This window comes from Papio anubis, chromosome 1 (genome assembly GCF_008728515.1).
Source record: "Papio anubis isolate 15944 chromosome 1, Panubis1.0, whole genome shotgun sequence".
Lineage (NCBI taxonomy): Eukaryota > Metazoa > Chordata > Mammalia > Primates > Cercopithecidae > Papio > Papio anubis.
The window spans coordinates 154,379,838-154,392,213 of record NC_044976.1 but is presented as its reverse complement, the minus strand read 5'-3'; the positions used below and the strand labels follow the sequence as shown (position 1 = coordinate 154,392,213).

Below are 12,376 nucleotides of genomic sequence, written 5' to 3'. Positions count from 1 at the left end.
GCCCTATTGCATTGACACTTGTCATATTTAGTTGAATCACTGGGCTTTTAGCCTCCCCACCCCAATTACCACACTCCCTTCTCTCCTTTCTGAAGCCCCATACCACTTTAGTTGTGATATTTGTAAAGCATTTATCATGAAAAACCTCCCTACTAGATTATAGATTCTCAAACACAAGTATTGACACTTAGTGGGCTTCTGTGTGCTAAGGAAGTTTATTAAACAGTCTTTGATTTAGTCATTGTATGGTTCCTGGGACAAGAGTAAGAGCCGTGGTCCCTTGCTCTGTCAAAATCATAAACCTATTTTCTTTGTATTTTGGCCTAATTACATAAGCTTGTTTTGGATTGGAAGCTCTATAGAGACTATTTTAGTGCCAAATGCTTTTTAATCAATGCGGAAATAAGCCCTTGAGATGTGCAGTGACTCAGCCGAGGACACACAGCTAGTTTCTGGTAGATAAGTATGAAGCCTCGGAACTACTGCTCATATCATGAGCCCCTGGGTTCCCAAATCACCTCCCCAAGAACCTCAGTCATTGTCCTCTGCACACAAGAAACTTTTGCTGATTCCAGTAAAAAGAATGCAGTATGGTAGGACAGACGTATAGGTTTTGAAATCAAACTAGGTTTAGATTCTGACCTAGTCGCTAGTTAGTGCATGGACTTTGGTAAACTTTGGTAAACAGCCTCTCAGCCTGTTTCCTTGTCTGCAAAACATGGAGAGTTATCTTCACTTCATGAAGTTGTGCTGATGAAATGGTATAATGTGTATAAAGCAACTGGAACACAACAAATGAGTCCATTTATTTAAAATAATCTTTAGTAAGTTATAAATTCACATATTTGCTTTTTCTGAGGAATGCTTAGATTTTATCATAGATATCTTTTCTTTTTTTTTTTTTTTTTTTTTTTAATTTATTTATTATTATTATACTGTAAGTTGTAGGGTACATGTGCATAACGTGCAGGTTTGTTACATATGTATACTTTTCTAAGTTGAGTAAATACATAGTGGATTTCTTTGTTTCCTTCCCCTCAGAATGTTGACATTTGGGTGGCTGTAACTATTACTTAAGACTCCATCCAGTAATTGTTCATAAAATTTCTTTTTTTTTTTTTTTTTTTTGAGATGGAGTTTTGCTCTCGTTCCCCAGGCTGGAGTGCAATGGTGCAATCTTGACTCACTGCAACCTCCGCCCCCCAGGTTCAAGTAATTCTCCCGCCTCAGCCTCCTGAGCAGCTGGTATTACAGGCGCATGCCACCACGCCCAGCCAATTTTTGTATTTTTAGTAGAGACAGGGTTTCACCATGTTGACCAGGCTAGTCTCGAACTCCTGACCTCAGGTGATCCTCCGCCTCGGCCTTCCAAAGTGCTGAGATTACAGGCATGAGCCACCACGCCCAGCCAAAATTTCCTTTTAAAAATAGTTATTGCCAATAACTAAGTACTCTGGAAGGTGAATGCTTAGGACATTTAGTGTCACTAAGTTGTGTGATAGATAATATTTTTGACACTTTGCAGAGCTCATTGTTTTCTCTGCATATAAAGCTATGACATTCACATAATAAACACGTAGAGAGCTTTAATAGACTTCAATGTTAAGTCTTCTGGCAGCTGCATAACTGGTCTTGCTTGACCTGTCTTTTTCACAATGCTACCTTGCCTTTCACACCAATTCTGTGAGCCCAAGCAGAAATGAAGATTACCTATGTATAATGGCACGACAGAAGGGAGTGGTGGTTAAGGTTATTGGAGGTTATTAGGGGGAATAAATGAAGACCTGGTGCCACTTCTAAACACTGCCAGGCCCTGACATACCTTGTGTTTTTATATCCAATATGGGAGTAAAAGTAAGGTATTTTAACATCAAATATGAGGATGACACTAGATGGTTTTAAAAGCCCCCCACCCTAACTTCTAAACTCCACAATGTTTGAATATTGTTAGGTTTCAATGAAATACTACAGTAGTCCCTTGCTTGGAATCACTGTAGGATTGGTTCCAGCAATGGGCAACACAGGGTTTGGTTCTATACAGTAAGTATGGGTCAAAGAAAATGCTATGATTGAAAATTGTTTTCCTCCTTATAAAGCTCATACCAACCAGTAAAGAGCTATCAGAAAACCTTCAGGAAAGAATATCATGATAGGATATAACAAATACCCCCACAGCTGGTCCATGGACCAAAGTATAATTCCAAGTAGGGAATTTCACTTAACCAGGCAAGGCATTTAAGGGAAAAGGAATCTAGGCTAGGACTCTGCTAGCCAGACCCAGATAAATTATTAAAGGGAAGCACGTTCTTGAGGCTATTCTCTATGAAGAAGGGCAACCCACCTTGCCATCTATATCCTTTCTATTTTTGACAGGGGTGGTCCTAGGCTGGATAGATCTTTACTCTGACCAGTACCATATAGGTCTGTGGTTCTCAAACCTGGCTGCACAGTGTGGCACTTTTAAGTAATCCTGATACCCAGTGCCATCCCCAAAGATGCTGATTTAATTTGTCTAAGGTGTAGTTTGGGCCTCTGGATTGGAATCAACCCATATGCCCATCAATGATAAACTGGATTAAAAAAATGTGGCACATATACACCATAGAATACTATGCAGCCATAAAAAAGGATGAGTTTATGTCCTATGCAGGGACATGGATGAAGCTGGAAACCATCAATCTCAGCAAACTAACACAGGAACAGAAAACCAAACACTGCATGTTCTCACTCATAAGTGGGAGTTGAACAATGAGAATACATGGACACAGGGAGGGAAACATCACATACAGGGGCCTGTTGGGGGTGGGGATTAGGGGAGGGATAGCATTAGGAGAAATATCTAATGTAGATGACAGGTTAATGGGTGCAGCAAACCACCATGGCACGTGTATACCTATGTAACAAACCTGCATGTTCTGCACATGTATCCCAGAACTTGAAGTACATATATTTATATATGTATAAATATATATTCATATATATAAATATATGAATATATATATATATATGTAAGCTCCCCACATGATTCTAATGTGTGGCCACTCTTGCAAACCTCAGGCTATTTATTCTTAAAGGTTTGTAACAAGCCTTCCTCTTAAAATCCACCCCACCACCATTCAGTTTTTTGGGGTTTGTTTTTGTTGTTATCCCACCCCTTTCCCCCACCCCACACCCCCCCTCCCCCCCGAGGCAGACACACACACACTGATGAATCTCTCTCTACAGTCAGGCTGGAGTAATCCCAAAGTGGTGTCTTTGGTAAATAAGGAGAACCCGGGTGAAGCAAGTGACTCCCACCAGAACAAGGCATGAACAATGTTCACTCCCTACTGTGTTCCTCAACCTGTTTCCCTAGCTCTCTGTTGTCACATTAGAGAGTGTTCTAGGAGATAACGCCCTCGCTCCCTAGTTACTTCCCCACCCTCGTGCTGGCCTTTGACAGACCTCGCAGTAGAGGCCCACAACACGGGGAGGGCACCGCGTCTCAATCCCCGAGTCTCAGTCCCCGAACTCCACCGCACGTGCAGCTCGGCTTGGCAGCACTCAACCGCGGGGATGCTCCGCTTAGACGAACTCACGTTCGGGCAGCAACGCCTGCGATACTTGAGCACCCCTCCCCCTCTCCCGTTTCCACCCCGTTTTTGTTTACGTAGCGAGGAGACATTTAGGTTTCCAGAAGGCAGGTCATCGCAGGCCCCACCCAGCGGTGGAGAGAGTGAATCCCAGAGGGGGTTGCCAGCGAGTTCCTCCTCCTTCCCCTTCCCGCTATCCCTGAGTCTAGGGCTCCCAGGGGCGTATGACGCCAGCGCCCTCTGACCACACCTCTGACCACAACAAATCCCTATTCCACCCGTCTTCTTTGTCCCACCCTTGGTGACACAGAACCCCAGCCCAGGCCCCGCCCAAAGCACTCATTTAACTGTTATTGCGGAGCTGCGAGGCGCTGCTTCTGCTCGCTGCAACTCGCTCAGGCAGCTGGGCGTAGCTGCGACCCGGTGGAGTCCCGGCGGCGCGTACTTATTCTGACCTCGCGCGCCATGACTGTCGCGCGGCCGAGCGTGCCCGCGGCGCTGCCCCTCCTTGGGGAGCTGCCCCGGCTGCTGCTGCTGCTGCTGCTGTGCCTGCCGGCCGTGTGGGGTGAGTGGGGGCCCGGGGGCCCGGGGGCCTGGCGGCCAGGGAAGCCCCTGGGTGGGAGGTCCAAGTCGGTCTCCGAGACACGCACAGGAACCGGGGACTTGGCAGGTGGGGAGCGTGGCCTTTGGTCTTGGTTCACCCGTCCTGTACCTTTAAGGCTGTCGCCGCTCACCAGCATTTGGGGCTCCTGCTGTGTCGGCCCCCAGCTGACTTGGCGTGGAGTAAGGTTAAAGAGGCCCCAGCTGGGTTTGCGGAGCGGCCAAGCCTGGGAAAATCGAAAGGGAGGGCTCAAAGAGAGCCTTAACACCCAAAAAGCTGGTCTAAAAGGATGGGAGGCCAGACCGCTGACCGCTGCCCACTCTCGACAGAGTCCAGCGTGTAGAGCACACCATGCTGCAAACTTGCATGTCATCTCTTTAAGGTGTGGCATTTCAAGGGGGCGTGTGTCCTAAAAACAGCAACTGTGAGGACTCTTGATAGTCATTTCCTTCAGTTCTGCTTTTGTCTCCCTAGCTGACTGTGGCCCTCCCCCGGCTGTACCTAATGCCCAGCCAGCTTTGAAAGGCCTTACAAGTTTTCCCGAGAACACCATAATAACGTACAGATGTGATGAAAACTTTACGAAAATTCCTGGCAAGCACGACTCAGTGATGTGCCTTCAGGACAGTCAATGGTCAGATATTGAAGAGTTCTGTAATCGTAAGTTCCTCATTTTTTTTAAGAAAAGTTATGGGAATGAAATGTATCTAAAATTTATTTTTATGTATCTTTGGAGTGACTAGTAATTGATAGTTTTCTAGTGTTACTAAACCCCAGGGTATACCTTGTTGGCACTTCACACTCCAGCTAATTGAAGACATTTACCTCCCTGAGTAGGTCCTGCTGCTTCATTAAGAGTTTTTCTTCCTAACACTGTACCCCTTGAACGAACTAGTAGAGAAATTAAACAATATGTATTGTTTAGGGAGTAAATATATAAAATATATTTGGCAATTGCCTTGAGACACATAGCGTAAGTGATCTGTTTTCTTAAATATTTTGTAAAGTAGGGCTTATCAAATACAACTCTGTGGTGGCATTTTTTAAAAGCTCTCAATATTTACTTCAAAATCTGTTATACTTGTACGTATTTATAGGTATTTATAGATCATACAATGTGTCATGATCAATCAGTGTAATTGGGATAGCCAGTACCTCAAACACTTGGCGTTTGTGTGGAGAATATTCCAAATCTTCTCTTCTTGCTACTTTGAAAATATATATATATATATATATATATATATATATATATATAAATTGGGATATATATAGGGACATATATGTATGTATATAGGGAGAAAGATATATGTAAATTGGGATATAGACAGACAGGTAGATAGATTGATTGTTAAAAATGAATAAGAGGCCCAGTGAAGAGTTGTTTTGGGGCTAACACAGTAACCGTGTTTGATATTGATATCTAGTAGAATTAAAAGAAATGAAGATTTCTTGTTTTAGGTGAATATACATACAGTCATCCACACCTCGTGTGCCCTTTGGTTTCATAAAATATATATCGGCATTATCTTGGAGGAAAAAAATCTGTTATTTACATAGCCCTGTATTAGCTTTGAGATACATGAGTAAAGTTAAAGAGACCCAATAACCTGACTTTGAACAACTTAAATCAATAGAAGCTACAGTAAATACAGAAATTGGCACAAATACTTTTAGAAGCCATGCGTGAAATAGGCTTTAACTTTTTATTTTTATCCACGATAGAGGCAGTAGGATGAAGTACATAGTCTTTGCACACGTATCATGTTTTAACTCTTCCCCATGTTGTTACTTTATCCAGTGGTGGAGGAGACAGGCCCCAGTAGTTAAATAACTTCATTAAGAGCACAGCAGCTTTTATGCCAAAACCAAGGTGTAAACTTGGGTCTTCTGACTACAAATCCAGTGACCCTTCCACTTGACCATGCCTCTCTAGATTCACATTTGCCCAGCTGTTTACAGATGTAAATACTTTATGTATACAATTAACTCATCCTTGCCTCCAGGGCTTGTGGGAATTAAATGAGTTTATATGTAAATAAATGTTAGCTGCTATTATTGTTGTGCAGGACATTAGTCCAGGGGTCTGGAAATACCCTATTCCTGTACTGTATGGTGCTGTGTAGTTCTTTAGGGTAGGGTAAGGAAACCAACATTTATTGAATGCCAGAACTGTGCCAGGCAACCTAAATGGTTTTTTTGTTTCTTTGTTTTTTTCAAGCGGGGATAGTGATATCTGTGTACCAACTCTACTTCCTAAGCCTCTAGTAACTGGGAAATAAAGTATACATGTGAATGCATTTGCTACATTGCAAGTGCCATGGTGATATTAATATAGTTAAGTACCAAATATGTGCAAAGCAGTAAAGAAAGGGGGTTATTAGGGTCCAGATAATTAAATATAGATTATAAAACAAACATTGATACTACTTTTTTTGTTGCTGCTTTTGTTAATACATTTAGGTAGCTGCGGTGCGCCAACCAGGCTAAAGTTTGCATCCCTCAAACAGCTTTATATCCCTCAGAGTTATTTTCCAGTCGGTACTGTTGTGGAATATGAGTGTCGTCCAGGTTACAGAAGAGACCCTTCTCTATTAGCAAAACTAACTTGCCTTCAGAATTTAGAATGGTCCACAGCAGCTGAATTTTGTAAAAGTGAGTAAAAATTTTTAAAGTATTTTCAACCATCTGGTGTTTGGGGGAAATAGTATCCCTTCCTTCATTCATGCTAGAACTCTGTGTGTATATATTATTATTTAGGATGTTTCTTGATAGGACCATGAGTGTCAATTTATTTTGAATTAGACAAACTAAATATTTATGTGGTAGGAATACTTATTCACTCAAAAATTTCACATTTAATTAGTTTGAGGTTACCTAAAATGAAACAAGTATATATTCTAAATACGTTGCTTTTTCAAAACTTATTATAAAGAGAAATTAGAATTAAAGAAGTCTAAGGGTCAGGCATGGTGGATCATGCCTGTAATCCCAGCACTTTGGGAGACAGAGGCAGGTGGACCACTTGAGGTAAGGAGATTGAGACTAGCCTGGCCAACATGATGAAACCCCGACTCTACTAAAAATACAAAAACTAGCTGGGCGTGGTGGTGCATGCCTGTAATCCCAGCTTCTTGGAAGGCTGAGGCAGGAGAATCCCTTGAACCTGGGAGGCAGAGGTTGCAGTGAGCTAAGATTATGTCACCACGCTCCAGCCTGGGTAACAGAGCGAAACTCCATCTCAAAAAAAAAAAAAAAAAAATCTAAGGATAAGAACTATCAATGGTTCAGATGATGAATTTACATATATGTGCTTGATAATTTTTTCAAAATTTTTTCCCACACTTCATTGAGGTATAATCAACAAATATTATTTAAGGTGTACAACATGATATTTTAATATATGTGCACATTGTGAAATGATAAACACAGTCAAGCTAATTAACATATCCACCACCTCACATAGTTACCTTCTTTGTGTGTATGCCTGATAATTTAATTTAAAAAAAATCAATTTGTATTCTATTCTAGAGAAATCATGCCCTAATCCTGGAGAAATACCAAATGGTCAGATCGATATATCAAATGGCATATTATTTGGTGCAGCCATCTCCTTCTCATGTAACACAGGGTAAGTTTGGGCATACTAAAACCCTGTATTTAGGAAATGAGGAAACAAATTAGGACTTAAGATGAGATTGTTAGTTTCATGACTGGTATTCACAGCTACTAGCAACTAAAACAATCCTTCTCCTCAAAGACCCTTCATCATGAGCTCATCACAGTTAAATTTACTAAAATGGGGCAAGAAAGGAAGATTTCTTATACCACCAAAATTCTCTAAATTCTGATTTCAGTAAATATGTGATTCAATATAGAATTTTAAATGTGATTAATAAAAAAATTTGAGATGATGTTACTTGCAGAAATAATTCTTCAAATGTTAAATACTAAACCAATCTTTAGTTGACCTAAATAATGAATTTGCATGAGTTTTTCTCTATGCAAACAAGCTGTTACAAAACAGCATGAGTTAAAGACATTCCTAGTGTGAAAATATTCTAACCTAAGTTCTTTGATAAGTTCTCTATATAGGAAAAAGCAACTCATTCATTGAGTACCATCAATGTCTCAGACACTGTTGAAAACTTTACATTTATTTTCTCATTTGATATCTGTGAATTAAATAATTCTATTTTACTGTGTGTGTGTCCCTATTCTTTATAAAGTAAAAATATCAGTATCACTTGTCTCCTTTACGGAACAGATGTTGGTTAGGTCACAAACACAAAATCTGGGAAGTACGTTGAACCCTTGAAATACAAGTACATTCTATTATTTTATGAAGCCTGTATTTAGAACTCGGAAGTATAAAATGTTCAATCATCTCTGTCATTTAAAAATGTTTTAAACACTTTTATGCTTTCTAACATATTCCCCATGCAAATAAAAAATGTACATGTCTTACCCGTTTTTACTCTTTGGATGTCACCTTTTTTAACTTAATTTTTCTTTTCCTTTAAACTACTGTGTGGACTTTTGTCAACTACTGTTTTATTTTCACCTGCTGCTGTAGTAAATATTTCAAGATAATAACCTGAAGAATTTGAGGAAAGTCAAATACGTGTGAATGTAACAAACTCTTTTTTCTTCCCCTATTGCTTTAGGTACAAATTATTTGGCCCGACTTCTAGTTTATGTCTTGCTTCAGACAGTGGAGTCCAGTGGAGTGACACGTTGCCAGAGTGCAGAGGTAAGAGTTAAAAATCTAAGCACTCAGGTTGCGAGGCTGAGTACTCAATGATAAATTAATTTCTGCCCCTTAAGAATTAGCACAGTGTGTATTTGTAGCAAACCCAGCTTTCAATATATGAGTGCTTTGCTAATTTTAATACCTTTTCTAGTGATGCTTCTTAATTTATTAGCTGTGGAGATAAACCATCAAGTTTTCTGAGTCCCAATTCCCAAACAATAGAATACGGATTAAAAACAAACTTAGATTTGTATTGCACTTGGTCATTTATTGTCTAACCATTACTTCTAAAGTCAAGTATGATAGGTAAAAGATTTCCACCCCACAATTTTAATGTAAGAAAATACTGTCTATCAGAGGGTCTATAAGACTTGACCCCATATCCTAAAACAAGTGGCAATGGAAGGCCTTTAACCCAGGTCTCTTATTTCAGACCCAGCATTTTTCTAAAACCCAGTGTTGCCTACATGCTGCTTCTTAGGATTAAAATAATTAAGAGATAATTATCTAGAAGGGTTTTAAGGTGTGATATATTCTTATCATGAGAGAGAGAAGCTTATACCATAAAGGAGAAATACTGTTTCTGTATTTGAGAATCTTCTCAAATGAAAGATATGGTGCAGCAATAATGCTATAAATGGGTATATATCCTGTCAAATTTATGTCAGTTAGAGAAACGTGTCTCTTGGAAATTGAGAGGAATAAAATACAGCAATATTTTAAAATGTAGGCTTGCTTTCTTTCCATCCTTCTCTTTCTCTACACACAATGTGCCCTCCTGCAAATGACTTCTGAAGGCCCTATTGTCAAAATTATTGATAAGTTAAAGTTTTTGTGTGTTACTAGGGGAAAAAAACTAGAGTAGATATAGTGTAAGTTATGAAACATTTATCGATTGACATTCTGGTAGGCAACGTGTAGGGTCAACTGATATGAAGACAAATAAAATGAAGCCGTGCCATCAAGGAGCCTGCCCCTGCCACACCCACCGTGTGCCCTTCTTTTGAGATGTCATACTGCTACCACCAGTTTTTTCTCATTGTAGTTGTTTTTAAATTTTTCATCATTGCTACCCAGTAGCACCTTTCCCACTTTCCTTGTCCAGTAAGAGACACTGTAAATGATAGTAAATTAAAGATAGAAAACAAGGAAAAACTGGGCCGTATCTTTCGTTTGACCCAGGCAGCATGTCACAAAGTTCAGACAGTCTCCCATCTGAAGCCAGTATTTGCACAAGCACTTGCTGTGTCATGAATTTGACAGCAATGCAAACCCACTTTATCTTCCTGCTTGCGCCGTCTAGGTCTCAGCCTTGCTTCCCTATTTGGTGTCTTGAACTCCATGCTGAATATTCTGATCTTCGTGTTTTCCTCCTTGACTCTTCTATCCTTTCTGACTCAGCAACCACTGACATCTGCATCCTGTAGGAAAGAGCCCCTGTTCTTAAGCAATCCCAGTGCCTTCAAATATCCCCATAAGGCCTTACTTCTTTTAGAATCATTTTGAATTTCCACATAACTTGTTTTGACCATACCAAAAAGATTGAATGGAAAGTAAATTCTTAAACAATGTAATGCTTCACCTGGAGTATGTAGCCCTAGCCTATAAACACATGAGGTTGCTTCAATGTCCATGCGTGAATATGGATATGAAGAAGGAAAGAACAATGGATACATCCACTAATTGTTTGTAGTTATACAGAAAGCAGAGGTGATGCTAGTTTACCTGTGAATGGAGCCTCACTGTCAGAGGACCTGTTTGCTTATCTCTCTGCCAATGTTTTCTTTTTCAAAATTTTAGTTGACTGATGGTATCTGCTAACCTAGAATCAATCCCTGCTATATAATGACTATCATCCCAGACCCTTCTCTTTATCTTAACTCCTCACATCTCATCCCTAAATCATTGTGCTTTACTTCCTCAATCTGTTTTTCAAACTTGTGTTTTGCCCTCCATCTGTATACTTATGGCATAGTTTATTATTCCTTCTGTGGACTATTGCAATCAGGGCCACCTCTAACATTTTCAGGGCCCAGGCAAGAATATAAATGGAGGTCACTGGCCTAAGACCCACCTTCTTTCAAATAGGCCTTCCTCTTTCCACACTGTGGGTTTTCTGGTGCAAATAAGTGGACAACTCAGCCTAAATACCCAAGTCGTGTCCACCACATCCACCATAACTTGTATCCACCCTCCATTGTCTATTGGGTTAGAGGTGAAGTGTATCAGCGGGATAGACCACCCCCAAGAACGTGGACCAGTGGGAGGGACCCTCTCAGGCCCTGGAAAGGGTGTTGGCACAGGGAATTCTGGGTGCTAGTTCCTGGAGCATGTTCTGGAATGGAGGAGAAGTCGCAGGACAGGTTGTCATTAAGTGTATGCTCTCAGCCTACAGATATCCCACCAACAGGGGAGAGACGCATCCAGAGGAGGGCCAGAGCACAGCCTTTTAAAATATGGGGTCTGAGGCAGCAGTCTTAGTTGCCTGAGTTCAAGAGTGAAACTGATAGCAATGGCCTCCTGCCTCCATTCTTTCACTCTATTAATGTTTCATCCATATTTTACCCAGAGCGATCTGAAACACAGATGTGACTTAGATGTCTGTTTCCTCCTTAGAGCTTATTCATATCTCCTATCACTTACAAAGCCCAAATTCCTTAGTATAGTGTACAAGACAGTCGTGGTCTACCTACTGCTTGACACTCAGGTCTTGCCCTCATGGTTTATGCCTTTTACATGCAAACTGCTGTGGTTTCCATGTACCTCTTTTTTTTCTTTTCTTTTTTTTTTAGATTGAGACAGGGTCTCATTCTGTTACCCAGGCTGAAGTGCAGTGGTGTGATCACAGCTTACTGCAGCCTCAATCTCCTTGGCCCAAGTGATCCTCCCACCTCAGCGCCCCCCTTGTATCTGGGATTATAGGTGCACACCACCATGCCCAGCTAATTTGTGTATTTGTTGCATAGACAGGGCTTCCTCATGTTGCCTAGGCTGGTCTCGAACTCCTGGGCTCCAGCAGTCTGCCCACCTCAGCCTCCCAAAGTGCTGGGATTACAGGTGTGAACCACCATGCCCCACTGCCCCTTCTTTACTTAGCTATATTTTCCTAAGAGTTAGTTCTCTAGCCCATCAGGGAGATTCCCAGGCTGGCTACTTCTATGATGACCCTTGCAATTTTTATTGAAATCATCTCTGAATCTTTTTTCCCCACTAGCTTTTAAGACATACGAACTATATCTTGTTCAGCTTTACACTTCCAGTTATAGAAAAATGCCTGGCATGTGTTAGGCAGTTAGAAAATGTTTGAACTGAACCAATGGTATGTGTGTCTCTGCATACTCTAAGTTGGTGTAAATCAGAACAGCTTGTTCTTGCTGCTTGTTTCGATCTAAGACTGAAGAGTGATTGATAAATGTGCTAAGTATTTTCTGTATTCTTAAGTATGCTTCGTGT

General features: G+C 40.8%; 1 protein-coding gene and 1 long non-coding RNA gene across 19 annotated transcripts in view; one reads left to right on the top strand and one right to left on the bottom strand.

The window, feature by feature from the left end:
• The first annotated feature begins 3,647 nt into the window (after positions 1–3,647).
• Positions 3,648–12,376, top strand: part of CD55 (CD55 molecule (Cromer blood group)) — a 37,942-nt gene continuing 29,213 nt past the window's right edge. For all 17 annotated transcript variants that reach the window (XR_002519453.1, XR_004178883.1, XR_004178877.1 and 14 more), the window contains exons 1-5: positions 3,648–4,137; positions 4,648–4,833; positions 6,634–6,825; positions 7,702–7,801; positions 8,838–8,923. Coding sequence is in view for 12 of the 17 variants with exons in the window: in XM_021932556.1 (XP_021788248.1) it covers positions 4,038–4,137; positions 4,648–4,833; positions 6,634–6,825; positions 7,702–7,801; positions 8,838–8,923 (664 nt within the window). In the remaining 5 variants the exon portion in view is untranslated. The remainder of the gene's footprint in view (positions 4,138–4,647; positions 4,834–6,633; positions 6,826–7,701; positions 7,802–8,837; positions 8,924–12,376) is intronic.
• LOC103878160 overlaps positions 9,795–12,376 on the bottom strand; it is an 87,582-nt gene continuing 85,000 nt past the window's right edge. For both annotated transcript variants that reach the window (XR_002519604.2, XR_004178889.1), the window contains one exon: positions 9,795–10,344. This is a non-coding gene — a long non-coding RNA (uncharacterized LOC103878160). The remainder of the gene's footprint in view (positions 10,345–12,376) is intronic.